Source organism: Bubalus bubalis, chromosome 4 (genome assembly GCF_019923935.1).
Source record: "Bubalus bubalis isolate 160015118507 breed Murrah chromosome 4, NDDB_SH_1, whole genome shotgun sequence".
NCBI lineage: Eukaryota > Metazoa > Chordata > Mammalia > Artiodactyla > Bovidae > Bubalus > Bubalus bubalis.
Genome location: NC_059160.1, coordinates 162696163 through 162723947, shown reverse-complemented (window position 1 = coordinate 162723947; position 27785 = coordinate 162696163). Strand labels below are relative to the sequence as shown.

General features: G+C 50.6%; 1 protein-coding gene across 1 annotated transcript in view; it reads left to right on the top strand.

Moving 5' to 3' along the window:
• Positions 1 to 25957, top strand: part of DRGX (dorsal root ganglia homeobox) — a 33651-nt gene extending 7694 nt beyond the window's left edge. The window contains exons 4-6 of the mRNA XM_025284919.3: positions 973 to 1151; positions 1239 to 1351; positions 23649 to 25957. Of these exons, the coding sequence (XP_025140704.1) occupies positions 973 to 1151; positions 1239 to 1351; positions 23649 to 23914 (558 nt within the window). The 3' untranslated portion in view covers positions 23915 to 25957. The remainder of the gene's footprint in view (positions 1 to 972; positions 1152 to 1238; positions 1352 to 23648) is intronic.
• The last annotated feature ends 1828 nt before the right edge of the window (positions 25958 to 27785 follow it).

Here is a 27785-nt window from a genome sequence, read left to right as displayed (position 1 = left end):
GTCAGGATTAAATCACATGCACGAGTCCAGACACACTCAGGCCACACCTGCTGGAAGAGAGAATGACTATTTTGCACGAGGAAACCGCAGGGCAGTGTTTTACAAACTTCTTTGATGATGAATCCCCCCTACTCCCCGTAGGAAACACATTCCACATCAAATAAATGAACTTGCATACACTGAGAATTTCCACAAGAGGGTACATTTACCCTTACTCTGGGCAGTGCATTTGGATACTTGCTGTGATGTGATACTCATTTAAGAATGCCTTCCCTGGTGGTCCAGTGGTTAAGACTTTGCCTTCCAATGCAAGGGGATGTGGATTCAATCCCTGGTCAGGAAGCTAAGATCCCACATGCCTCATGGCCAAAAAACCAAAACATAAAACAGAAGCAATATTATAACAAATTCAATGCTGCTGCTAAGTCGCTTCAGTCGTGTCCGACTCTGTGCGACCCCAGAGACAGCCTCCTACCAGGCTTCTCTGTCCCTGGGATTCTCCAGGCAAGAACACTGGAGTGGGTTGCCATTTCCTTCTCCAATGCATGAAAGTGAAAAGTGAAAGTGAAGTCGCTCAGTCGTGTCCGACTCTTTGCGACCTCATGGACTGCAGCCTACCAGGCTCCTCTGTCCATGGGATTTTCCAGGCAAGAGTACTGGAGTGGGGTGCCATTGCCTTCTCCAAACAAATTCAACAGAGACTTTAAAAATGGTCCACATTAAAAATAAAATCTTAAAAATGCCTGTCACATTTTCTACAGTGATTTTCTGACCCACCTGTGGGTCTGAAGCTGCAATTCAGGGAGCATCGCTTTGCTAAATCTCTGGAGAGAGGAGGCTGTGCTCCCACACACCTGTCGTTAGGTGCCTATGGGCTCAGGCATGGGGACCAGGCATTTGGGTTTAGGTTCTGCTTCCTTCTGTCTGATTTTCTGCCTTCTCCGGGTGTGTGTGTTTCCTTCACGGACTCAGGTTTGGTTCCAGAACCGAAGAGCCAAATGGAGGAAAACGGAGAGAGGGGCCTCTGACCAGGAGCCAGGAGCCAAGGAACCCATGGCAGAGGTGACGCCTCCACCCGTGAGAAACCTCAGCTCTCCGCCCCCAGGGGACCAGGCCCGGAGCAAGAAGGAGGCCCTGGAGGCCCAGCAGAGGTGAGGCTGGCTGAGCCCGGGCCTGGGGCGGGGGCTGGTGGGAATGCCGGGTGGAGAACTCACCCTGTGGTTTTCTTTCTCTGCCAGCCTGGGACGCACTGTGGGTCCCACAGGGCCGTTCTTCCCCTCTTGCTTGCCGGGAACCCTCCTGAATACAGCCACCTATGCCCAGGCCCTGTCACACGTCGCCTCCCTGAAAGGTGAGTGTGGACTCGGCTGGCCTGCGCCTCCTCCCCGGGGATCGTGGATCTTGTTCTTGGTCTGGCCCATCCTTGCGCCTGGGGCGGGTGCAGCTCTGTTTCTCCTTCTCTCAGGCTCCGCCAGGGTTGCAAACAGCATCCCCTTGCACACGTGCTGTCTTGCCTGATTTCTATATGTCCTGAGAATACAGGTGAATGTCATTAAGTTTCAGTGCGCTGGCCAAAGGACTGGCCGAGAGGTGGCTGTTTCCGGAGGGGCCACTGCACTGGTACTGATTTTATGTTTTTTTAATTGAAAAAAATTTTTTTTAATTGGAGGAAAATCGCTTTACACCGTTGTGTTGGGTTTTGCCATACAACAATGCAAATCAGTCATAATTGTATATATACATGTTTCCCCTCCCTCTTGAGCCTCGTGCCCTCCTCACACCCCACCCCTCTAGGCCATCACCAAGCGCCGGGCTGGGCTGCCCGTGATGCACACCAGCTTCCCGCCGCGTGCCTATTTGACACGTGGCAGTGTGTATGTACCAGTGCTACCGTCTCAACTCACCCCACCCTCTCTTTCCCCGCTTCAAGTTGATCGGTGTTAGGTGCTAGCCTGCAGCTCATGGCTGAGGCCTGCGATGGACAATTGTCCCACCTTGCGAGGACCCTCTCCATGCACGCAGCTCGCCCACCAGCCTTCCCCGGGGCCTCCTGATGTCAGAGATCGGCATGCGTGCTCAGTCATATCTGACTTCTTGCGACCCCATGGACTGTAAGCCCACCAGACTCCTCCGTCCTTGGGATTTTCCAGGCAAGAATACTGGAGTGGATTGCTATTTCCTACTCCAGGTCAGAGGTCTGAACTGTTAGAGCTTGTGGTTTTCTTAGATTTGCTCTCTTTTCAAAGGCTGCTATGGTTTGAAGGGTGGAAACCATCTGGGGCATTTTTGTCAGGCCGACAGAGAGGGACTCTGATGGGAATGTCCGTTGGGGGTTTCTCGGGCAACCCACTGGATGAATGGGTCCATCCAGTGTCTTTTAGTTCTTGGCCCCAAAGCCACTCTGTGAGGAAGCCAGGCAGCTGTGCTGGCCGGGAGCAGGGCTGGGCCCCAGAGAGGGTGTGGGCAGCGAGTGGTGGTGTTGGGGTTTGTCTATCACAGTGGGTCTCGGAGGTGGAGGTGCAGGTGTGGGCTCTAGCCTTTTAGTAGTGGGAGAGGCCCCCCTAGGGTGTTTCCTGTGAGTTCTCTTTTAGGATCTGGGGTTTCCTGGCCTCAAGGGGGTCTCCCTCCAGCAGGTTCTTCACACACACACACACACACACACACACACACACACACACGCATCGTGGCAATCTGCATTGCAAATGTAGTTTCTGGACTCTGAAGGAGGGCATGATGGAGCCTCCCTGGGGAATCTCCTAAAGGGCAAGAAGGGGAGAAGGGTGTTCTAGGCACAGGGAACAGGCATGCAGAGCAGCAGGGAGGAGATCCAGGCTTGTCTGGAGAATGGCCCGTATGTTGGGTGCTCATGGAACGGTGCCAAGAGATAAGGTGCAGGGCCAGAGCTTGCAGGCCTTGGATACCGCACTCCCACAGTGGGATTTTTCACTGTAGGAGGTGGGGGCTTGAGGTCTGCAGCCACTTCTGAGTGGTCCAGGCAGCTGGGCAAATCCTGGTGTGGGAGGATGAGGCTCAGCTCCATCCATCTCTGGACCCGTGCCCTCCTACTGCTTCCTTCAGCTCCAGGGGCCACGTAGAGGCCTTTACAGAGTGGCCTTGGGACAAGTCACAGACTGATAGACTGACAGGGCTCCGCGAGTGAAGGTAGGGGTCTCAATTACGAGGAGGTTCCGGAAAGAGATTACCAGTGGGATGTAGGTATCATTCAGGGAGCTTATCCAGACAGAGAAGCAATCCTGTGTCTGTTGAATCATCTCTACTTTGGTGAGGGCCAGCTCAGCTCCTGGGAGTGACGGACTATTTTATAAACATTCTCTGCTTGCCCCACTCCAGCCTCATGAGTTGAAGGTGAATCCCACATTTCTTTGCTGGGACAGCCTTTGAGGGAGGCCCTGGTGGAGGCCTGTGGTGGCTGAAGGAGGGGAGAAAGGCCCAGGTTGCTGGCAGGGAGCAGGAGAGAGTGCCTGCCTGTCCCTGAGAGGCTGAAGGCAGTGGCGAGAGGGGGACGCAGGACAGCTCAGGAGGAAGCAGGGCGGGGGGGAGGGGCAGGCGAATCTGTCATCCTCCTCTTCTTCCTCTGCTTGTGGGTACTCCCCCCACCCCCAGTACGCCCTGGGGCCTGCCCTGAACTTGCCTGGCTGGAAGCAGACTCTCCTTTGACAGAGGGGAATGCTTGGGTGTGCCGGCTCTGCAGAGGTGATGGGAACCATGGTGTGCACACAGCGCCAGGGCACATCCTGGGCTTTGTGGTGGCACCTGCTTGGGGAACCTGGACATCCTCACTGGAAGGCCTTCCTGGCTGCAGCCAGGGACACGAGGTGTGCTGGGGCAGCGGCACACTCCACGTTCACAGAGCGAGGCAGGCAGTGAGCGAAGCGAGCACGTGAGGCTTTGCCTTCGCTCCCCCAGATACTAATGAGCTCGTGATCATTCGAAACACGCAAGCTTCTCAGTCTGTGAGTCTTCCTCCCACTTTTGAGCAAGGGGTGGGGAAAAGGCACGCTTCCCTACCATCAGCAGTTATGCAAGGATCACGCTAAGGGGCGCCTGCAGATTCAGCAGAACTGGGTGGGGCTGGGGGGTGGGCTGGGGAGCATTTGCCACTCAAGTGTCAACTGCCATTCAAGACAGCCCCTGGTAGGCAAATGGATATACGGAACCAACGTTGCCAGAGCTACTGAAACTTCAGGAGAAGCTGGAAATCCAGATTTTTGTTTAGAATAATCGCATGTTTTAAACGTGGCTTCCAAGTCTTTGGGCCAAATGGGCACATCCTTGGTCAGACCAGCCTGTGGCCTGCCTTCCTGTGGGGGCACTTTTACTCCATCCCGCCCGTCTCTGCTTTCTGTGTTCTTCTCCTTGTAGTCATAGCTTCTCCTCAGTTCTGCCCTTCCCAGCAAAGTTCCCCTCTTGCTGCTCATCCTTACTCCTTACCCACCATGGCCCTTACTATCTGGTCTCTCTGAGCAGCTGGCTTGTTAGTCTCTGCAAGCTAAGTTGTGTTGGGAAGGCAGGGAAGTGAGTGATTATTGAAACCTTTTCTGTGCTCTGCCTGGTGGTGGTTGTTAAGCTGCCAAGTCATGTTCACCTCTTCGTAGCCCCGTGGACTGCAGCATGCCAGGCTTCTCTGTCTCTCACTGTCTCCCAGAGTTTGCCCAAGTTCATATCAAATGAACTGGTGATGCCATCCAACCACCTCATTCTCTGTCACCCTTTTCTCCTGCTCTCAGTCTTTCCCACCATCAGGGTCTTTCCAGTCAGTCAGCTGTTCACGTCAGGTGGCCAGAGTACTGGAGCTTCAGCTTCAGCATCAGTCTTTCCAAAGAGTCTTCAGGATTGATTTCCTTTAAGATTGACTGGTTTGATCTTACTGTCCAAGGGACTCGCAAGAGTCTTCTCCAGCACCACGGTTCGAAAGCATCGATTCTGCGTGCTCTGCCTCTCTTCTTCTTTCTTTCTTCTTTCTGGAGGAGGGAATAGCAAACCACGCCAGTAATCTAGCTGTTTAAAACCGTCTCATGTTTGGTCCCATTTAGTTCTCACATAGGGTTGTGGAGTCCGTGATGTATCAGGGAGGCTCTAGAGCTGCACAATAGGTCCGTGGGGCTGGGATGGCTCTGAGGTAACAGCTGGCATTAGCTGGGGCACCTTTGCATTCTAAAAGTGCCTGACCCTGTGAGGTGGCACTGCCCGCACTGGGGTTTTTTGAGCTAGAAGTCTCCACCACGCCAGCTGGTCAGCACAGCCTTGCTCCAGTCCAGGCGGGCTTGGCCGTCCCTGGAGATGTGCTTGGTAGACTCACTTCTGCCTCAGGACCTGGGGTAACAAGTGTGTATCTGAAAGTCGGGCTCCGGATGCCCTGGGGTTCAACCCTTGATTGTTTTGTGGAACGCTTGTTCAGTGGTTTGAGGCCTATGACCTGTAGACTCTTACAGCCAACGTCTCCTTCTATCAGGATTCCTCGAGCTACAGAAGTCAAGTGCATGGCCCAGTCTGGACCCAAGAGAGAAGCAATCCCAATTTTCTAGGCCTGGCTCAGGGCTAGGACCTCTGGGCTATCCCCCAGCCTCCCTCTCCTGAGTTCACCCACACAGGTGGCTGGGCAGCCAGGTGTGGGCAAAGCTGGTGCCCTGAACTCTGCTTTTCAGGGGCTTCTGGCAAAAAGGGGGTGCCCTCATGTTGGGAACTTGATGCATGTGGGTGCTAGAAGGTATATATCTGGGCTTCCATGCCCATCCTTCTTTTCATAAACAAGAAATTGAGGTTCCAGGAAGGAAAACCACTTGCTCACATGTCATTTATATCAGCAAGGTCTCCCCTTTCAGATCAGGGCTGATTGCCATGGGTCCTGATGTGCTCTTTCCTCCAGACATGATGTATTCAGTCATTCCTTTGGGTGGGTACCTGCTTGTAGGGGCTTTGGACCACCCCCCCGCCCACCCACCACCACCTCTTCTCCCTGGCAAGTGAGAGCAGCTAGGAATCCACTGGGTATGAGCCCTGGTGGCGGAGTCTGGACTCACCCAGAGACCAGGACCACTGTCAGCTAAGCACCACAGCCCTTCCAGCCCAGAGATCCTAACCCACTCCTCCAGGCCAGAGGCAACTTGCAAATGACCCCAGGAAAGGAATCAAAGGGAATTTCAGCTTCTGGACTCAGACCAGTGCTCGTGTCTCCTTCCCCAGACTTTGTGGTCCTGGTAGGATCATATAGCCGTGGACTAAAGACAGCCCTGTGCTGACCCTCCTCTGGACGGCACTCTTGGTGTCACTCCCAAGACTCCAGACCAGGGCCTGAGGATCCAAGCCAAGGATGCACCAGAGCTCAGCCTAAGTGTGAGGGGGATTCGGGCCTCCGGTGCCCAGGCAGGATCAATTCCCTGGAGGCGCATGGAGTGCCCCTGGCCAGTGCTTCTAGAGCTGACTGCCTGCAGAGCATTCTCTATAAAGTTGAGGGACTCTGAGTAGGGAGTCTTGGTCCTCTGGTTCTAGGTGCTGTTGTGACAGGTGTGAAGTCTTTTCCTGGGGAACGTTGAGAGAGCCTCCAGGAGTGTTTGTGGGGGAGCTTGGAGGCTGGCAAGGTACAGCGTGCTGAGTTGCTGTAGGTGTTGGTCCTTCAAGTCCTTAGGTCCTTAAAGTAACTATTGAACTCACTTTCCTGGAAACACTGGCTTTGAATGTGCTCTGAGAGCAAGAGCATTCTTGGAATATTGACTATCTCCTCCTGGAGCAGGTGGCACTGGAGGAGAAAGAGGCAAGCAAGAGTGGATGCAGAGAGCTAGTTACAGAGGGACTGTGCTAGGTGGGGGTGCCAGAGCACAGAGCTGTGGGGTGTCGCCAAGCCCTGCCTCCAGCGTGAATGGGTGGGCTGGCTGAGTACTGGCAGCCCTTTCACTGTGGCTTAGCACGTGCCGGTGTGTGTAGATTCTGCTTTTAATTTTTTTTATTAAGGGGGAATGTGGTCCAGAAAAGATGAAGAGGAACAGGTCTCCCAGCTGCTTAGCAGAGCTTTAGTACCCAGACTGAGAAGTCAGTAGCAGAAAACTCTGGATTATAGTTTTCTTAGGAAATTAGAGGCCCTCATTTTCATTGCACGGAGAGACGTGTTGAGGGTAGGGTCCTGGGGTTCAGAAGCAGCTGGAGAGCTGGGAAAACAAAGATGAAGCTGGAAAGGACCCCTGGCTTTGGAAAATATGCACAGCTCAGAACTGGCACAGCACATCCTGGGCTGGCTTGGTGGACTTGCCTCAGGCCAGGGGCTGAGGGCAGAGGCCTCCTGGAGTCCTGCCCCTGCCACATCCTGGGCTGGGCGGCTCTGCTGCCAGGCCCCAGGAGGCTGGGGGGCCGCTCTGGGGCTGGAGCAATGGGGACAGCCATTCGGCAGGTTCAGTGCTGGGGTGCGTGGAGGGGTTTTCACGGGGAGATGTATCACGGGGAGATGGGTCAGCAAGGCTGCTCAAGCAATCAGGAGCCCAGGAAGCATGAGAGGTGGGGTTGGCTCCCTTGAAGGACATGAGATTATGAACGCTCTGGGTGGGCTGGTTAAACAGAGAGCCTATATGTGTGGGTGTGGCAGACTAGCCTGTAGTGTCTGCTGGGCAGGCCCCTGGGTGGGCACTGGGCTGAGTCCAACAGAGGGGCCAGGAGGCTGTCCAGTGGTGAGACAGCCATGTGGTTGAAAACCACACACTTGTGAAAGTTTCCTCCTTTAATTACCAAGCAGCCGACTAGCCCAGTAGCTTTAAGCAAAGGCTCTGGGTGGCCTTGAGGATTCTCACGCTTCCATTCTTTAGCCATGCTAATCTTTTAATTTTTATTGAGGTTTACTTATGTATTTTAATTAATCGATTAATTTGTCTGGATTGGCTCTTAGTTTTGGCATGCAGGCTCTCTAGTTGTGACTTGTGGGCTTTGTCACCCTGTGACATGTGAGATCTTAAGTTTCCCAACCAGGGACCGAACCTGTGTCCCCTGCATTGGAAGGCAGGTTCTTACTACTGGACCACCAGGGAAGTCCCTAGCCATGTGTATCTTGAGTAAAATACCGGGAATCTCTACCTCTGCTTCCTCATCTGTAAATTTGGGGATCTTGACATTATAGGACTGAATTTATAGGAATAAATGGGGGGAGTATGAGTTAGAATACCTGAGGCTTCTAGACCAGTGGGAGGTGTGACTTAACACTATCATTATTAACTAGATTCCTCCATTCTCATTTCCAAGTCACTGGGTCCCACTCATTTCTAAGACTCAATAAAATGTCTTTTCTTCCAAGCTTCTCCTATTTCTGTGAACTTTATCACTTTCATGCAGATGTGCTAAGTCGCTTCAGTCCTGTCCGACTCTTTGCGACCCTATGGACTGTAGCCTGCCAGGCTCCTCTGTCCATGGGATTCTCCAGGCAAGAACACTGGAGTGGGTTGCTATGCCCTCCTCCAGGGGATCTTCCCGACCCAGGGTTCAAACCCGCTTATCTCTTGTGTCTTCTGCATTGGCAAGTGGGTTCTTTACCGCTAGTGCCACGTGGGAAGTCCTTATCGCTGCCGACATCCACCTATTTCCTGTAACCCCCATTGTTCTGATTTTTGGCGGTGATAGAGGCTCCTTCCCATCCCTGGTAAGATTTGCTGGTCAGGGCACTCATTCCCTCCCTGGGGTTTCACGCAGCCAGTGATGTGCTTTGTACTCTGGGGTGGTCAGAGACGGCCCATCCTGACCGGGCAGGCAGTCAGGGTATTTCTGTATTGGATGTCCTACGGAAACCAGAAAAGAAAAAGGCAGCAGGACCCTACCCCCATGAAGCCAGGGTTTGTGTAACAGTAATGAATGTCCAGAGAAAAAGCCTTTGCAACACAAAGAGTTTTCCTGCACTGTCTTAATGGCCAGCCTCGTGTTCACAATTCATTAATGCAGAGGAGGTTATTAATGGCCGAGGGAAGTGCTTGGGTTTGTTCCGGGGAAGTGCTGGCCGCAGGACGGGCCACAGTCAGCGGAGGCCCTGTCCCTGGTGTACTTAGCCTGGCTGTGTCTAACCTGTGATTTGGAGAGCTGGGTGTGAGGTGGAAACTCCTTACAGCTGCCAGGGGAGAGCTTTCATAACTTAGCCATGGAGCCGCTGTCCCTGGCTAGGCGGGGCATCACAGCTGACCGTCCTCAACAAGATGGGGACAGGAGGGAAGATGGGCCGCCTGCGTGGCAAGGCAGTCCTGTGGGGACGCTCCGTGTCGTCTGTGGAGCCCTGGAGTCAGGCCTCAGCTGAGAGAAGCGCAGCAGAGCTGAGGAAGGAGGTCTGACCTCCTCTTACGCTCCTCTCTCCACCCACTCCAGGTGAGGCCTTGGTCCCATGGGCGGCCCAGGTGGGGAGGAGCCCGGGGGCAGCCAGACCTGGTCCCAACTCTAGCCTAGCTCCATCCCTCTGGGTCCCTCCAGATGAGGGTGTTCTGACATGCAGTACGTGCTCAATCGATGCTGCAGAGTAGCCTTCTGAGCCTGCATCACATGTATGAGGATGAGGCGAGAGGCCAGGGGCAGGGCATCCAGTGCTGGGAAAGGGTCTGGCCATGTCCTTCCTGGGAACAAAGCCCCGTAGTTACCCCAGAATGTGCCCTCCCGACTTGGCCCTTGGGCTTCCAAACCAAGGTAAAGCGTCCAGAGTCTGAGACTGGGAGGGCTTTACTGGCCAATAAGTGTTTCCCCATCAGGGTTAAACTCACAACTGGAGGCAGCCTCTTCCTCTTTCAAGCCCCTGGAAATGTTTTCCCCTTAATTCTCTTAATCACTTTTTCCTCTGTGTTGTGATTATTTTGTTATGAACTATGATAATCAGGAAAATTCAGAAAATATGCATGTAGAACTTGCTGAATAATTTTAGGCACTCATGTGCCAGCCTTCTTCTGGAGCTCTGCCTGTACCCTAGAAGCCCCCTTCTTCTCATGTCACTTTTCTTCCCCCTAAAAGAAACTGTTATGCTGACCGCAATGGTAATGCAGTTTTGCCAGCCACCTGAGTAGGCGTTCTGAAACGCTATTGTCCAGTCTGAACTTTTTTGAATGATACATGTGTATACATATAAATAGAATCGCATGGGATGTCTTTTTCCTGCCTGGTTCCTTTGACTCAGCATATGTGGGAGATTTATCTGTGTAATTAGGTTTAGTTGTCGATTTTTTTGTGGTGTTCTCTGTTCATGATCAGATCATCTGTAGATAACGACAATAATACGTCTTTCCCTTTCCAGTCCTTATACTGTCGGCCCTGGGTATCCACGGGGATTGGTTCCAGGGTGCCCTTCCCCACCTGCCATACTGAAACCTGCCCATCCTCAAGTCCCTTATAGAAGATGTGGTAATATCGTGAGCACAGTTGGTCCTTTATATCTGAGGGTTTCACATCTCTGTATTCAACCAATTGGCAGATTGATTTCAGTTGGTTGGTTGAATCTGAGGATGTAAAACCTGGGGATACGAAAGGGCAGACTGCACTTATTTCTCTCTCTTGTCCAGCTGTGCTGGCCAGAACCTCTAGCACAGTATTGAACAGAAGTGGTGAGAATAGGCATCCTTGCCTTGTTCTTTTCTTCAGTAACAGCTTTATCGAAATACAATTCACATACCATGCAATGCATCTGTTAAAACAAACAACTCAGTGATTTTTTGGTATAGACAAGAGTTGTGAAACCATCACACAATCGACTTTAGAAAATTTTCATCACCCCAGACCTGTTAGCAGTCAGTCACCCCCAACCCTCCCTGCCCCATGTTACCACTAATATTTCTGTCTCTACAGATTGTGGACATTCTGTTACTGGCACATATTTAACTGAGTGGAATCATATCATACAATAGCTGGTCTTTGTGACTGCTCCTGGCTTTATGCCCTCATGCTTGATCTCAGGGGAAAGCTCTCACAGCCTCACCAAGGTTTCACCATCGTGTTTGCTGTCTGCCTTTTTATTTTTAACATGTGCTTTATCAAGTGAAGATGTTTTCCTCTTGCACTAGTTTTCTAAGAGTTTTATTTTAATTATTACTTTAAAAAATCATGAATATGAAGGGATGTTGAATTTCATGGAATACTTTTTCCTGCTGCTGTTGAGAAAACCACAGGATTTTTCTTTCTCAAATATTAATACAGTAAATTGCATTGGTTGATTGTTTAATGTTAAACCAACTGTGCATTCCTGGAATTAACCCAAATTAGAGGTGACATATTATTCTTTTTATATATAGATGGACTGGCTGATATTCTGTCTAGGGCTTTTTTGTCTATGATCCTGAAGAAATTTGCTCGTAAATTTTTTTCCCTGATAACCTCTATTCTGAGTTTCAGTACTGTTTTACTTTACCCCCCAACTTAGTTAATAAAAGCGGCAGCAGGGAGCTGTTTTATTGTCTCTCCCAATTCCAAGGACGGGCTGGGCTCAGCTGGATGGTTCTGTTGCTGCTTTTGCCTAGAGTGTCTCATGAGGTTGCATTCAGATGGTGGCTGGGGCTGATACATACAGGATGGCAAGGCCTCTGTGCCTGGTGCCCTGGCAGGGATGCTGAGAGTGCCCTGTCTTTCTCTTTCTCTCTCTCTTTGGTGGGAGTTGAATGGTGGTTGGATTCTGAGATTATAAAAGCAGAAGATGCCAGGTCTTATTAAGACTTACATTCAGAACAGGCACAGTGTTATTTTTGCTGAATTCTATTGATGGAAGCTGCTCACAGAGCCAGCTCAGATGCAAGTGAGGGAATTGCACATAGGTATGAACACTGGGAGTGTGGTTCATCGAAGGCCCTCTGGGGAGACTGACTGCACAGGTATTGAGGATACTCTGGCCTTGTGACGTGAGTTGGGATTTAAACAAATATTTATTTATTTATTTGGCCTTGCCAGGCTTTAGTTGCAGCATGTGGGAATTTAGTTGTGGTGTGTGGGATCTTGTTCTCTGACCAGGGATCAAACCTGTGCCCCCTGCATTGGGAGTGGGAAGTCTTAGCCAGTGGACCACCAGGGAAGTCCTGAGAGGTTTGTTTTTGAACTCACCTAACTTCCCAGTCCTGACTATAAGTGCTTTAAGGGCACAGTCCTTATCTGACTCACCTCTAGATCCTTCCAAGGCATTCACCTCTGCCCTTAACACAGAGGCTGGTGCAGAGTAGAAGGTAGTGAAGTCTGACTAGGCAGAGGATCCCACTTCCTGCAGAGTTGACTACTCAGTGGGAGAGGCTCCCGGCCTAAGGTCCACTGTGTGTGCAGCTTCAGGAAAGCAGTGCGACCTTGCAGGACCCCTGGCTTATTTCCGAAGGTGCAGGTGCCGGAGAAGCAGGGCACCCGAGGGCTAGACCTGATCTGTCCTCATGGGGGATGTGGCTGGGTCAGCCCTAGCTCCTCTGTGCCTAGGCGATGTCAGGAAGACAGGGGTGGAGAACGCCAGCACTTAACATTTGGAAGGAATCTCCTTGATGAGTATGTTACCCCCGCTTCTCCAGGATACAGTGGGAGAAACTGAGGCTCAGAGGTGGCTAGGACTGCCCAAGGTCACACAGTGTGCATGCCGGAGGTAAGACAGACCAGGGACCCAAGTGCCCCAGTGTCCAGGTCCCCACACCCCATATTGATTCTGTTCCTTTTACAGGCCCCTGCTGTCATTCTCTGGCTTTAAAAACTGCAACTCACTTTCCAGAAGCCATTTCCTATGGGTGCTGATGGGTTTGCCCTTCCTGCTAATCAATGGGGCCCTGGAGTGCAGAGCTGAGCAGAGGTCCTGGCTTATGCCCAGAGCCAGCAGGGGGGCAGGTTGCCCATTCTGGGGGCTGCTGGAAGGAGGGAGGGTGGCACTCACTGGCATCAGACCACCCAGAGTGTGTGTCCCTGTTGCTCCCCTGCTGAGCAGGGCTCTTGGCTCTGGGTGCTGGCGTCATTTGCTTGCCCCCTCAACGGCATCCAAGCAGAAACGGGACATCGATCCTGGCCCCAGACTGGGCCACAGCACAAGGAGTGGTTGGCTGAGCTGACTCCCATCAGGGAGCATTTGCTGGGTGAATAAACAAATGTCGGGACAGTGCGTGCACACGTGGGGTTGACGGGGAGGGATTTAGCATCTACTTCCCCAGGGTAGGGGCTTCCCTTGTAGCTCAGTTGGTAAAGAATCTGCCTGCACTGCAGGAGACCTGGGTTCGATTCCTGGGTCAGGAAGATCCCCTGGAGAAGGAAATGGCTACCCACTCCAGTATTCTTACCTGGAGAACACCATGGACAGAGGAGCCTGGCAGGCTACAGTCCATGGGCTCGCAAGAATCAGACACGACTTAGCAACTAAACCACCCCAGAGTAACCTGCCAAATGAACCTGGGGATTTTGGCATTAATCAGGTTGGGTAGCTTTGTGGTGACCATAGTTTTTCTTTTCATGGGGTATTGAGGCAGATTAGGACCTGGGAGATGGCAACTTTGAGGAATCAAAATGTGCTTCCTAGATCCAGAAAGACAGACTTCCCCTTCCTCCCTCCCTCCCCCAAATGTAATCGAGTGTTTGCTTTGTATCCAGAGTGGACGTTTTAGCTCTAGAATCAGGGCTGTGGGGTGAGGATAGGTGAAGGCTTTTACCCTGCAAGTTTGGGAGGTGAGGTGGGTACAAAAATAAACATAACTCCTGTTAAAGAGGCAATAAGAACCGTAACACAGAGATGGGAGAAAGCGCTTTGGGAGTTCTGTGAAAGAAGTCACCTGAGTGAATTGGACCCTACTGTATATTTGATTATTGGTGAACAAACTTAGCCACGGCACTGAAAAATCTCTGCTTAAATATCATAGGCATCTGCCAACACTGTTACCCCACACTCTTTACAAACTGTAAGGATCTGGTATTAGGAATCACAGAACATGCTTATTCTACTTTGCAATGAAGCAAAAAAGAAATGAACTATATGTATATGAAAAGTTTCATAAATCTACTTGTGCACTTACTTGCTCAATAGTCTTACCCTTAACGTGAACATTTAGCAAAAAATCGGTGTGCAACAGCTCTGCTTGTAACTGAAATTGTCGTTCTTGTGCCTTCATATGATGAAAATGTGCTATTGGCAGAGACGAGACAGAACTAACTTAATCTTTCCTGTCAGACTCTGTAGTAGATCAATTAAACTGCCGAGGAGATCAAATGCTTCAGACTGTATTTATTACATTAAGTATTTATGTTCAGGCCAAGCCTTTAAAGCATGATGTCATATAGCAATGTAGGCCGATTAAATCAATTCAGCAGAATTTGCTGTAACTTAATGGAAATCTAATTGTGCGTTTTAATTTAGTGTCCAGGAGGTAGTAAGTTCTCCAAACAAAACAATTTTCAGTCTGCATTTGGGGAGCAGGAGGCTCTTGCACAGGCTTGGGTGATGGCACCTGTGGTGGGTGAGAGGGAAGAAGTCCTGGCCTTGTAGGGGCTTTGCTGGCTGGCAGGTTGGGTTGCATCCCATGCAAGGGAGCACTGACTTCGATCCCCACCAAACAGGAAATCGATGAAATGTTCCTGGTGGGTCTTCCATGGCCAGTCCTCAGCTCCATGTTTGCCAGTCAATAGCTCCAGTGCAGACTGAGGCCATTAGCAGCCATGGAGTCTCGGCTGGGTGCTGAGGACACAGTTCTTACTCCTTAGAAACCTCAGTGGAACGCCCTTCTAAAGGAGAGCATCTCTCCCATCATCTTAATGAAAGGAGATGGGAAATCAGGAGTCACAAGAAAGACACTTATTGTGAGAATAATGCTCGGTCAATTTAGAAAAAGCGGAAAATACAACAAAACACAAAGAAAAATATAAAGCTTATTCATAATCTTAGCACCCAGCATCAGCCACGATGAATGTTTGTTACTGGTACATTTGTTTTCTTCCCATTTACAAATATGTATCTCCAATAAATTTATGTATCTTAAAGCTTATTTAGAATTAAAAAATCAAATGTTTAAGTTTATAAATATTTTCTATTTCTAAATAGTATTATTTACTATACATGCCTGTGACCTTATATTGATATGGTATATGGCTGCACATGTGCATATACACATATGTACTATGTATATATGTATGTGTTGTGTATATACAGATATGTATATATATATATATACACACACACACAAAATGGGATAATTTTGACCTACTGTTTTTTTTAACCTACTTTTTAAAATTTAATATTCTACTATTACTATATTTTTGCACCAAATATCCTCTTATAATATAATTTTGTCATAGTTTAGTGCTTTCAATAAGGTGATTATAACTTATTCAGTCAATTCTCTAGAATTGGGTGGTTAGTTTCTTCATAATTTTTTGTTGCTATCTGCCACATGGGAATGACTTTGTTTGTATTAATTTAATTTTTAGACCACTCATGATTTTAGCTTTTTGACAGATAAAAAGCAAAAGAAAACTAGAGCCCCAAGTATGGAAATCCAGACATTAAAAGATGAGACTTTTAAAGTTTGTCAGCTCACTCCTCAAGATTCTGTTGGCAGAATAAATTATTCTTAATAAATTATTATTATTATTAATTATTTATTATTAATAAATTATTATTACCTGGAGAAGGAAATGGTAACCCACTATAAATTATTCTACTTTTCTCTCTGATGGGAATGGGCTCATCAGGGAAGCCCCCAGCTGTGAGACCAGTGTCGGGATTGTGTGTAAGGCAGGGTGGAGGATGCTCGCAGCACAGCCGCGCATCTCGAGGAGGATCTGTGTGTCCTCCCGGGGATGCTCACAGCAAGTCTAGTTCCTTGCTGGTCACTGAATTGAACTGCTAACTAGAACAAGCTGTGCACTGTAACTTACTCTTGCCCTTTATTTTGCATGTGGTCATGGAAATACTAATTGTTGGAGGACTTAGTACTAGGTGCTTTATAGAGGTGGATATATTACCTCTTATAAATGAGGAAGCTGGAGCTTGGAAAGACGGTGTGAAGTCCCATGGCCAGTTAACAGTGGAACCAGGAGTCAAACTTCAGAGCCCATTTCCTCCTCGTCTGCAGGCTGCCACTGGCTGTCAGACCACAGGTGGCCTGTCACCGTTCTCATTTGATAGCATGTTGATAATTCTGACTCGGTTTTGGCGCAGACATTTGCTAAAGTATCTGCTACCACCCTGACGTTACAAGAGGAGGACAGTCTCTTTCGTGGCTGACTCCACGTCACCCCATCACTAGGAGACACAGACTTGGTGTGGTTTTCGGAGCCCTTTCAATCATGGTCCCTTGCGGTGGCTCCTGTGGCCAGGGACCGACAGCTTCAGGCCATTCTAAAGCCTGCCACTTTGCTTGCCTTGTACTAAACGGCTCCAGGTTACCACGCATGTTGAATGTTTTGGCTGTTTTATAAATTTTTTGTCTTTTATCTCAGTATTGTCCATCAATGTTTCTGCTATTAACAATCTCATTGCTTTCTAGCTTGTGGCAGCCTTGTAAGACAGAAAAGTGATGTTAGCCGTGCATTTGGAAGTCTTCACGTATGTGGTGAGGGCCTTGAGCCTGTTTTTTGAGGGCAAAATGCATGTTTTGGAGTCTGGATTTTCACCTGGTGACCATGGGGTCATCTGCTGCCTTGAGCATTGCAAAGGATGCATTCATACTTTGCTATTTCTGTTGTCAACAGTGCTCCAGGCTGATGAAGTTGTTCGGGCAGGAGAACACTTGGAGAAATCTCATTGCTGTTGGTTCTGTGAAATCATGGAGAAATCAAGAGTTAGGTCTAAAAGGATCCTATTTGTAGACATCATTTTTTCCCCTATGTTAAAAAATGGTTATGGAAATTAAGGGAGATGCTGGTGTTTGGACAATTTAAGTTCAATTGAAATCAGTTGAAATTCTGCAAGCATGTTTAAGTTGGAAGGACGACATAGCTTTATAATTCACATCCCATTCTAAAACCACTCATTTTTTGTTGAAGGGGATTTAAAAATGTGTCTGTTAGCCCGTAGTGTGCATGAAGATTCTCTACAACATCCTGTCAAGGGGGCTTCAGTGTCCATGACCAGAAATGTGTCACCCTCAGAAAGAGACCACCATCCACACTGATGGTAAAGGAAAGAAACCCCTCCTTCTCTCCCTCCATCTGCTGCTTCTACTCTGCCCTAAACCAGGGAGAGGCAGTTTCCTCATGTCCACTGTGCCTAAAAGGCCCTGTTCTTTCACTTTTTACTCCTCCCTACAGCTTCCTCCCTCTGGCCTGACGGTCTGACTGTGACTTTACCCTCCTTTTTTCTGCAGGTTCTGCCTCTGTTAGGGCAACCCACAACCACAGTGAACAGAGTAAGTTCACCGTGAACTTACTCTGAAGCCATACTGACCACATGCTCTACTGCTGAGATACATCCCCCTCTGGACAGCTGGGTCTTTGGGCACAGATCGTAGACTTTACCCATTTCCCTGATAAATATCATTGAATTCGATTTGTTTCCGTGTTTGCCTTTGAGCTTGTCTGTTGGTTCAGATGGCCTTTCTTGGTCTTGTCTGTATCTGCCTTCTGTATCGGCATGTCTTCTGTGTTCTCATCCAGGGAGGGCAGGGCAGAGCAGAGAGGAGGTGAGTCGCAGTGGTTCATTTTTTTCAGCACTCCTCCATGTGGCTTTCAGACATTTATGTCTCCACCAAAGAGCATCCCTTGTGGCTCAGCTGGTAAAGACTCAGCCTGCAATGCGGGAGACCTGGGTTCGATCCCTGGGTTGGAAAGATCCCTGGAGAAGGGAAAGGCTATCCACTCTGGTATTATGGCCTGGAGAATTTCATGGACTATATAGTCCATTGGGTTGCAAAGAGTCAGAGAAGACTGAGTGACTTTCACTTCACAAAGAGCATTGCCTGCCCCCCCCCTTTGATAGACAGTCAGCTGCTCTCCAGACTTGGGGTGTTGATGAGGAAAGAGGGAGACGTCTGTGACGGCTTCATGCCAAAGACTTTTGTTGGCCTGGGCACATCTCTCAGGGTCTGATGTCCTGCTTTGGGAATCCCCGCCTGACCGGTGCTCTACAGTCAAGGGACAGAGAAAGGACTCGAGGGAGGTGTGCGTACCATGATGCTTCCTCGGCCAGAGGTGTGGGGGGTTGGGTGGGTTGAGGGTGCTGGTCCTGGACATGTGTGTGTGTGTGGCCTGAGACACTTTGGGGGTCCTCACCCACTGGAGGACCAATAAGGAGTCCCAATCTTGAGTGGTCTTCATCTTCTCGAGGACCTTGACCTCACTTTCCCTTGGCTCTTACAGTTTTGTTTTGAAGAATTTATTTTTAATTGTGGTGAAATACACATATGGTAAAATTTCTATCTTAACCACGGCTAAGTGTGTAGTTCAGAAGTGTTAAATATGTCCTTATTATTGTACAACCATCGTCACCATCCATCTACAGAACCCTGTCATCTTTCCAAATTGAACTGTGTACCTGTTACACCCCACCCCTCACTCACATCCCCTCAGCCTCTGGCAGCCACCATTCTACTTCCTGTCTCTACGAATGTGACTCTACTGGGTACCTCATACAAGTGGAATCAAACAGAATTTGTGTTTCTTCTGACTGTCCTAGTTCACTGAATATAATGTCCTTGAGGTTCATCCATGTTGTTGCCTATGTTGGAATTTCCTTTTTTTTTTTTTTAAAGGCTGCATGCATAGCCCTTAGAGTTTATAAGCAGAGTCTCCCAGAGTCATTGGGTTCATCTGGTCCTCAGTTTCCCCATGTCTAGTGTGGGGGGTGAAGTGGGCAAGCCGCATAGACTCTGTCCCTCCCTCCATTCTGTGAATTAACTTATATCTTCCACCTCTGAATCTGGGTTTTGTGGGCCAGGAATGTAGTTATCAGTGACTTTCGTGGGGACTTGCCTGTTGCAGACGTGAACCAGCAGGCGTAGGCTGCGGATCCAGGAGGCTGTGTCTTGTCCAAGTGGCACTTCTTCATCTCGCAGGTGACAAGCTCATCGCCGAGTCATAGCCTGATCAACACCCTCTCTGGTGTCATATCAAAGTACGGCCTTGCTGGGGATGAGAACCAGCCCAAGACACATATGCTGAGCCTGCCCCTCTGGGGCTTGTCTGACATGGGGTTGGCTGCCCAGGCCTGGCTCTGGGGACTGTGGCCTCTTGAGGGTCCCCCGCAGCCTACAGCCCCAGTCAAGCTGCCCTCAGACCCCCAGCCCCTTGTGGCCCCTCCCCAAATGTGCTGAGGGTGGGGGTCTAGTATCAGTCTTCTTTCTTTTGAACATTAATTTAAAATCAAACTTATGTGTTTGAAAGAAATGCACAGGTATTGTAGAAAACTCAGAAAAGTTCTAAGCAGGCACAGAAAGGAAAATCATCAATATTTCCACTGCTGAGAGGGTTCACTGTGCTCCGTCTTCTGTCCTCTTCCCGCTTGGCTCCCCCCAGGAGGGATTTGGAGGGGAGGAAGACCTCCCCTGCTGGGTGAGTCCTGGCCCTTGGCGTGGCCCCTGGGCTCAGGGCACAGGCACTGTTCCAGCCCAAGATCGCGATCCCCGGTCTCAGTGAGGCCAAGACTGCTGTCAGTGTGTGGCTGCCTGTGAGCACGCTGGGAGAAGCAGAACCAGCAGGATGTGGAATTTGAACCCTTTAACTTTTTGTTTGCTTCCTGCTGTCACTGGAAATGCGACCAGGCGAAAGCCAGCTAGGGGTGCAGGTTGTGGAACGGGCTCTCAGAGTTCTGTGTATAAACTGGGCGCTTGTGATTCTTCTCACACTCATCTTGCCATCTGCTGCCTGCTGCATCCGCCCCTCCATTAGAATTGAGGCAGAAAGTGACGGCTGCATTTTAACCTCCTATTACACTTGAGAAGGAAATGGCCTCCTGCTCCAGTGCTCTTGCCTGGAGAATCCCAGGAACGGCGGAGCCTGGTGGGCTGGCGTCTATGGGGTTGCACAGAGTCGGACACGACTGAAGCGACTTAGCAGCAGCAGCAGCAGCATAGTCGAGGAGAAGGGGACGACCTGCAGGAGAAGGCCCCCTTCTGTAATAAACTGTGTGGACCTGGGCAATTCCTGGAGCCTTGTTTCCTAACTTGGAATGTGGGGCTGAATGATGCCCTCCCCTCAGGGCGGCCAGAATGATGACAAGGGACCACAGTGGGTGCTATAAGGGTGAGTTTCCTTTTGCTTCTGAGTGGGCTTGGAGAGGAAGAGAAAGATGCCCAAATGTGCTTCCGGGGAGAGAAAGAAGCCTGACTCCAGTACAGGGAAGCCTGTCCCTGGGAAAGGAGGTTGGGCATGCCCCAGCTGCGGGCATGGTTGATGCTGCTGAGGCTGCCTCCTGAGGGCTGATCCCGCGAGTGGGTGCCAGGCCTGGCGGCCCTCCCTGTCTCCCTTCTGCCCGCCACAGCTATTTCTCAAGGCCTGGCCCGTTCCGGTGCTGTGCTAAGGGCTGGGGACAGAGGAGTGATTTAGGCCCCCTTGGGGGTGTGTGGGGCAGACAGACCACAAGCCAGGCCCAAACCATTAGTGACCCACCTGCTGTTTGTGGCCGGTGTGAAGACAGAGCACGAGGCTCTGACGGAGAGTATAACCCGGGAACCTGCTTTGGACAGAAGGTCCCGAGGGGCTCCCTGAGGCCACGACGGTCAAATGGAGCCCTAAAAAGAGACAAGAACCCTGAGTCAGAGGAAAGGTCTCTTCACTCCCAGGCAGAACCCGATGAAGGGTCCAAAATAGGGGAGGGACTGTGCCCTCTCTCCAGACAGAGGGACATAGTTGTTAAGGCGCCAGTCCTCTGCCTAGTGGAGAAGGCGATGGCTCCCCACTCCAGTGCTCTCGCCTGGAGAGTCCCAGGGACAGGGGAAACTGGTGGGCTGTGGTCCATGGGGTCACTGGGAGTCGGACATGACTGAGTGACTTCACTTTCACTTTTCACTTTCATGCATTGGAGAAGGAAATGGCAACCCACTCCAGTGCTCTTGCCTGGAGAATCCCAGGGACAGGGGAGCCTGGTGGGCTGCCGTCTCTGGGGTCGCACAGGGTCGGACACGACTGAGCGACTTAGCAGCAGCAGCAGCAGCCTCTGCCTAGTGTGAGGTCCAGCTCTGCCGCTTGTTATTCCACCTCAGTTTCCTCATCTGCAAAAGGGGATAGAGCCCACTGCCTAGGAGTGCTCCAAAGCCGAGGTGCGCAAAGTCAAATGTGCTGAGAACTGCGGTGCTGGTACGTACAGGGCCTGCTCCAGTGAGCACAGCTGCTGTGCAGGGCTTCAGTGTGATGGTGGTTTGAACATCCGAAAGGAAGCATGGGTAGCGCATGACAAGAACGAGGAGGGGGCAGTGGGGGCCCCAGCACTCAGGGTCTTGAAGACCACAGGGGGGAATTTTGATTCATTCAACAGATATGGATTTTGGTCCAAAACTACTCCCTATTTGCAATGCTACTTCTTCCAAAGCTGGTGAGCACTTTTAGAAGAGCCAAGGGGTGGGTGGAACCTAGACGGGCTGGCTTTGCTGCCCGCTCCTGGGCTCAGGCCTCAGGGACAGGCACTGGCTCCCATGTCCTTGGCAGGGCCTCATCGCACCATCCCCTGCTCCCCTGGTGGGATAGTCTCTGGAGCCGGCCCAGACTGGCTGGGGCAGAGGCTGTGGTGGGTGGGGGGCGCCATTTGACCTGTCCAGAGGCTCAGGAAATCTCTCAAATCACGTCAGGCCAGCAGCTGAGCCCACCCACCCAGTCTGGATGCAGGCCTGTGTGTCTCCTGCCCCCATGCCTGCCCTTGTGGGGGTGCCAGCATGGTTCAGCTCTGTTTGCAGAGCTTGGATGGTCATTAGGACCTCAGGATTCCATGGCTAGCCTCTCCATGTCCTTCTCCACACACACACACACACACACACACACACGTACACCCCTTTCTCTCTGTTGGTCCCCATCTTGGAAATGGCACCTCCATTCATTCATTCAAACCCAGGTGTCATCTGTGAATTCTCTTTTCCATCACCCTCCACCTACAGTCTGTGAGCAATGTGTATAGGCGCTCACCGTGAGCATAAATCCAGAATCTGGCCATCTCTCACCACCTCCCCTCTGGCCACCTTGAGCTAAGAGTGCCATCAGCTGGGACCTCATCATCACAGCAGCCTCCCCATCCTCTCCTCAAGGAAGTTACGCTCCAGACACTTGACTCAAGTCTGCCGAAGCTTCCTCTCCCTGCATCCTGCCTGGCCCTGGTGGCTCCTTGACTCCTTGGCGGTCCTCCTCCCCTGCAGCCCTGGCTTTGGTCACTCTGAATGCCTGCTGCAGGTGACTTCTGCCCCCGCTTCAGTGCCACTGCTCTGGTCTTCTCCCTAGCTGTCATGTTCTCTCCTGGGTGTTCCTGTCCCTGTTTCTTTGACATTGCACTCAGCTGTCTACCAAGCATCACACTCCATTCACTTTTTAAATAGCACTCGCCACTGCCTGCCTTCACATGAAGCATGCCTGGACTACACTGTGCCTCTCCCCTGGAACTGTGCTCCATGATGCTGGTGCTCTTGCTGCCTTATTCCTGCTGAGCGGTCACTAGGGCTCAGAACAGTGCCAGGCGCCCATGAGACAGCCACTGGTTAAGTGCACAGTCGAGGGTGACCCGTGGAAGGAAAGGTCTCCTCCCAGCCCTGGCCCTGGAGAGCTTCATGCAGCCCTGGCCCTGGAGAGCTTCATGCAGCCCTGGCCCTGGAGAGCCTCATGCAGTGCTGGCCGGCAGCCTTGGGGACAGACCATTGTTCCAAAGCCCCATTCCACACACTGAACCTGTACTGAGTCCTTTCCCAACCAAGACCTTCAGAACTTCCCAAACTTTAGTTCATGGTGCCCTGAGTGTCCCTTGAACCTCAGGTTAATGTTTCATGTCTCTCTTGGGCTATAAAAAATACTTGCAGTTCTGTTCATTAGATGGTTAGGTCCAAACAACTCAGTAAGTGTTTCTGTCCCAAAAGCTTAGTAGTCATTTGAAAATAGCACATGTAAATTGAACGAAAAATAATAGTTTTCTTTTATTCTTAAAGAGCTACCATTACTTTCTAATGGGAAGCACATCAGTGAGCTCTGCATGACTTCTCTAAAGTTGGAATCACATTGGATGGCATCGCTCCTCATTTTCTGTTCCGTGTGGATTATTTGTGTGGTGTTTGCAAAATCTGGCTTCACGGAAATATGACATCCTTGAAAGGAGCACAGCAAGATCTCCTGCTGAAGCCGTGGGCTGCCTTGTGTGGCAGCTGGCGTGGCATCTGATAGATGTGGCTGGCTTCCGCCTGCCCTTTAAAATTGAAAACATCCTTGCAGGGCCCTTAAGAGTTCTTGGGGATGCTTTGGCACTTAGTTTGGAGCGTGTGGCATTACTTCATTGGATCTTTATAATGATCCTGTGAGGTGGGGATCGTTTCATTTCATAGAAGGACAAGCCCAGGCTCAGAGAAGTCAAGATACTAGTCTAAGGCCACACAGCCTGTTGGTAAGGGAACCAAGGCTGGTCGGTTCTCCCTGATGCTCTGGTGGTAATCCCTTGTCCTATCAATCCTGAGCTCTTGTCAGCTCTCCCTAAAGTGTTTGGAAATAAACAGCATCAATCAACCCCTTGCCCCCAACCCTAAGTCTGAGAGACTGGAATGTGGACAGTGATGGCAGCCTGTTGTTTTTCCTTTTTCCAGGGGGCCCCCTGTGCTCGTGCTGTGTCCCCGACCCCATGGGACTTTCCTTCCTCCCCACCTACGGCTGCCAGACGAACCGCACGGCCAGCGTGGCCGCCCTGCGCATGAAGGCTCGTGAGCACTCAGAGGCTGTCCTGCAGTCGGCCAACCTGCTGCCGTCCACCAGCAGCAGCCCCAGCCCAGTGGCCAAGCCGGTGCCCCCCGATGGCAGCCAGGACAAGACCCCTCCCAGCAAGGAACAGAGTGAGCGCGAGAAGAGCGTATGAGGGGCCTGAGTGGCCAAGCCCGCCGTGCCCTCCCCCCATGCTTCTCCCAGCCTCGGCCCCCATGGAAAACTCTCCAAAGAGCGAGGAAGAAGCCTGCTACCCTGGGCCTCCTCACAGACTCAGGAAAGGAAGCGAGAACCACAGCTCCCCCAGTGAATGGAGAGTGCCTCTGGAGTCCCCCCCAAGTGGGGCTGTTCTGTCTCAGCTTCTTTGGTGTCAGGTCCCGATGGTACTCGTGGGTACCAGAGTCTGCTCTGTGGTGATACCCCTGGGGTTTCCATCTTGGCCCAGAGGTCTGGAGAGAAGGCAAGTTTTTCACCCCTTCACTTACCTGTCCCTCTCCTGGGCCGCCTTTGGAGGTCTTATCAACCCAGAGAACTGTGGCGTGGGTCATCTTTGAGAGATGCCCAGGGCTCAGTCTTATGTTATGAAATGGGACTCTCCGCCTGACATTAAGAACCAGGCAATCGCCGAGATCCCAGCCAGCTCTGTCCCTTCCAGCAAGACGAGCAGCAGTGCCCTCTTCTCTCATGCTGGCTGTGGACTTGGTTGCGTTGGAAGGAGAGAAGCTGTGGGAGTAGGGAGGTGCCAGCAAGACAGAGCCTGTCCCCAGGGGGATGTGGTAGCTCTGCCACTGGGCACTGTTGGCCAACCACATGGGCCGTCAGCTCCAAGAACTGGCGCTGCCACCTTGACACTGAAGCCCCAGAGCAAGTGTGGGCCCTTAACAGCAGCACCCGCCTGCAGCCCCTGCCTCTCTGGACTGGATCTCTAGGTTGGTGGGACGCTGACCATCTGGAAAGCAGTGCTCTGGTCCAGGAGACACTAAGAGTCCTCAGAGGAGGACGAACCCCCAGGAATGCCTCTGAAAAGTGCGCGTCTGGATGAACTTCCTGTCTGCAGGTCTCTGGCACGTGGAAGGGGCTCCCTAGCTGTTTCTTCTTCTTTTTTTTTTTTTTCCAATGGAAGGGAAAAGAAGTAGGAAACAAGAATGGCGTATGTGCAGAAGTGGAGCAAGGGGAAGAGGGCTCCCTTTTGGTGTGCAGAGAATTAATTCCAAAGGGCCAGATCTCCTAGAAGTTTCCATTTTGGTTGGGTGTGTCTGTTTTTTCTTGTGTGGACAGTGAACTTGAAGAGATCAAAGGGGAAATGTGCAATAGCGTGGGTTCTGTCGCTCCCTGGCAGGGATATCTGTTCCCAGAAAGGTTGCAGTCTCTGATGGCTTGCTCATGGTGTTTCCATGCAAACCGTTATTGCTTTTATGATTGTTTTCCTTTCACTTATTATAATCAAAGGTTCTAGCTTCAGATCACTTTGCCCCTCTTTTTACCTTCCCTTCCAGAAGCCCCCCAAATAACACTCTTAATGTATTGTGCCTCGTTCTCTGATTACCGCAAAGCGTTTGATAAAATACACTGTCTCCTTACAAAAAAAAATCAAGTCCTTCCTGCTGTATTTTGCTTGTTGAGTACAAAGATGAAACGATTTGCCAAAAAGCAGCAAAGTCGCTTCCGTTTCTCTGTAATTACGAATGTTCTGTTGAACGATGTAAGCTCAAGCCCTTATGTACACTAACTCTTCAATCTAATTGTTTGATTAAACTCGTATTTCCTCCAGAAAGGTACATAAATAAGTGAACTGTTGAGCAAATTAAGAATACTTAACAGCATTGCATCTGAAAAGTAGTTACGCTGATTAAATTTTGTGTCCTTGAGGACTTTCAGGAAATTACTTTTGATCGTCAATAACACAATTAAGTAAACTACACACACATTAGCATGAATAATTGATAAGAAATTATGTATTACCACGAAGCACTGATTTAATAATTCATGATGCGACACTCTAGTGACTGTGCAAAACTGGATAACATCGAAAAGTCTGCCTGATATTACTGAAAGAAAGGAAAAAAAAAAGCAGCAAGCCTCTGCAGAGATATGGAGTACTTAGTTCTGTTGTACAAAGGGGAAAATCACCTTGCATGCTGTAGTTTCTGTTTGTTTAAATACCTGAATAAATTTAGAAGAGTTAAAAAGAAAGATACAAAGAGCTCAGGTTCTCTCTTTGTTTCCCCTAGCCTCCCTGGCTGCAGGCCCGGGCAGGCGAGCTTCTCCACTTGGGCCAGCTTGCAAATGGAGTCCTTCTGGAGCTTCCAGGGGAGGGCTTAGAGGCCTCGGCTCTGGAAACTTTTAGCAGATTCTGGGACAAGACAGGCCTCTGTATAGGCCAGAACCTCCCTGGTTCAGGCGCATGTAGGAGTCAGCTCTTGTGTCCTGGGACAGACGGATGGGTGGTTGGACGGACATGGCCTCACTGGATGCCCTCGCTGGCCATCCCTGGTGAGAACTGTCCTCTGAAGCAATGAGAGCAGCCATTGATGGAGCCCCTGCTGCTGTTTAGTTACTAAGTTGTGTCCGACTCTTGTGACCCCATGTTCTGTACCCCGCCAGACTCCTCGGTCCATGGAATTTTCCAGGCAAGAGTACCCCGCTGGAGCGGTTCTGCATTGCAAATGGGTTCTTCACCACTAAGCCACCCAGGAACACTGGAACCCCTGTAGGTTGTCCCATCTGCAGGGTTTCATAATGTCACTCTAAAAAGGAAGCTGGGCTCATGCTGGGAAGGAGGTGCAGCCGCTGGGGTTGAGTGACTAATTATTAGTATCCATCTGTTGGTTGACGCCCTTGGAAGCGTTTTCCTCAATGCTCTCTGGGTTATGGGGAAGGAATCTGGAGGCATGATGGGGTCAGTGGCCCAGTCTTGTTGGGGATGATGACCTGTGGGCACCTGAGCACCAGTGAGAGCGACAGGGAATCGGAGGGAGGTGGGCTGGTCATACGGCATTGGCTCCTACGGGACTCAGGGCTCCCTTCTCTCTCTCTCAGATTTAGTGCTTGATTAGGAATACCCAGTGTTTGGTCTCTCAATTGGGTAGAAGGATCTCCCTTAATAAATAATTCCCTTTATTAAGACTCTGCCACCCTTTCATTGTCTGGGAATGTTACAGAGGTTAGTTCATTTAATCTCACAACTCACAAGGTAAACATTACTACTCCATTTCATAGATAGGGAAACTGAGGCAGAGCAAGTTTGGGCAACTTCTCCAAAGCTGCATGGATGGTAGCCTTCAGTGGGAAAAGGGAGAGCTTGGCCTCATTGCCTGTCACCCAGAGAGGGCTGAATACATGAGTTCATGAGAATAACTGGGTTCAGTCTTTGGACCCCAAGAGGACAATGGAGGTGTAATGAGGGCCAGTTGGACATGTGGAGTGAGTGAGTGAAGTGAAAGTTGCTCATTCGTGTCCAACTCTTTGCAACCCCATGACCTATAGAGTTCATGGAATTCTCCAGGCCAGAATACTAGAGTGGGTAGCTGTTCTCTTCTCCAGGGGATCTTCCCAACCCAGGGATTGAACCCACGTCTCCTGCATTGCAGGTGGATTCTTTACCTTCTGAGTCATCAGGGAAGCAGGTGACAGGTGGAGAGTTGGGGTAACTACTTTGCGTTTTTCACCATCTATGGACTGTGTCCAGGTGGGGCTGGCCTGTGGAGGGGAGGAGATGCCACCCCAGCTTCTCCCTCTCCTGGGTCCAGTCTGGCAGGGCAGAGGTCAGCCTGAACCCATTTTATCTGCCCCTTGGCTAGCACACTTGGCCTTTGCATCGTGTCTACCTGTCCAAGGGCCCGCCCGCCCAGCAGGGATTGGGGCTGTTGATGGTGCCTGGATTCACTGGGAGAGGAACACCTAGAAGGGGCCCCCCACTCCTCATCACAGAGCCGCACTCTCTCTTCTTGTTTCCTGGCTTCACCAGGAAGAGTGGAGCTCTGGTGAGTTCAGAACCTGACTGAAGTGGTTAAGAGCTTGTTTTA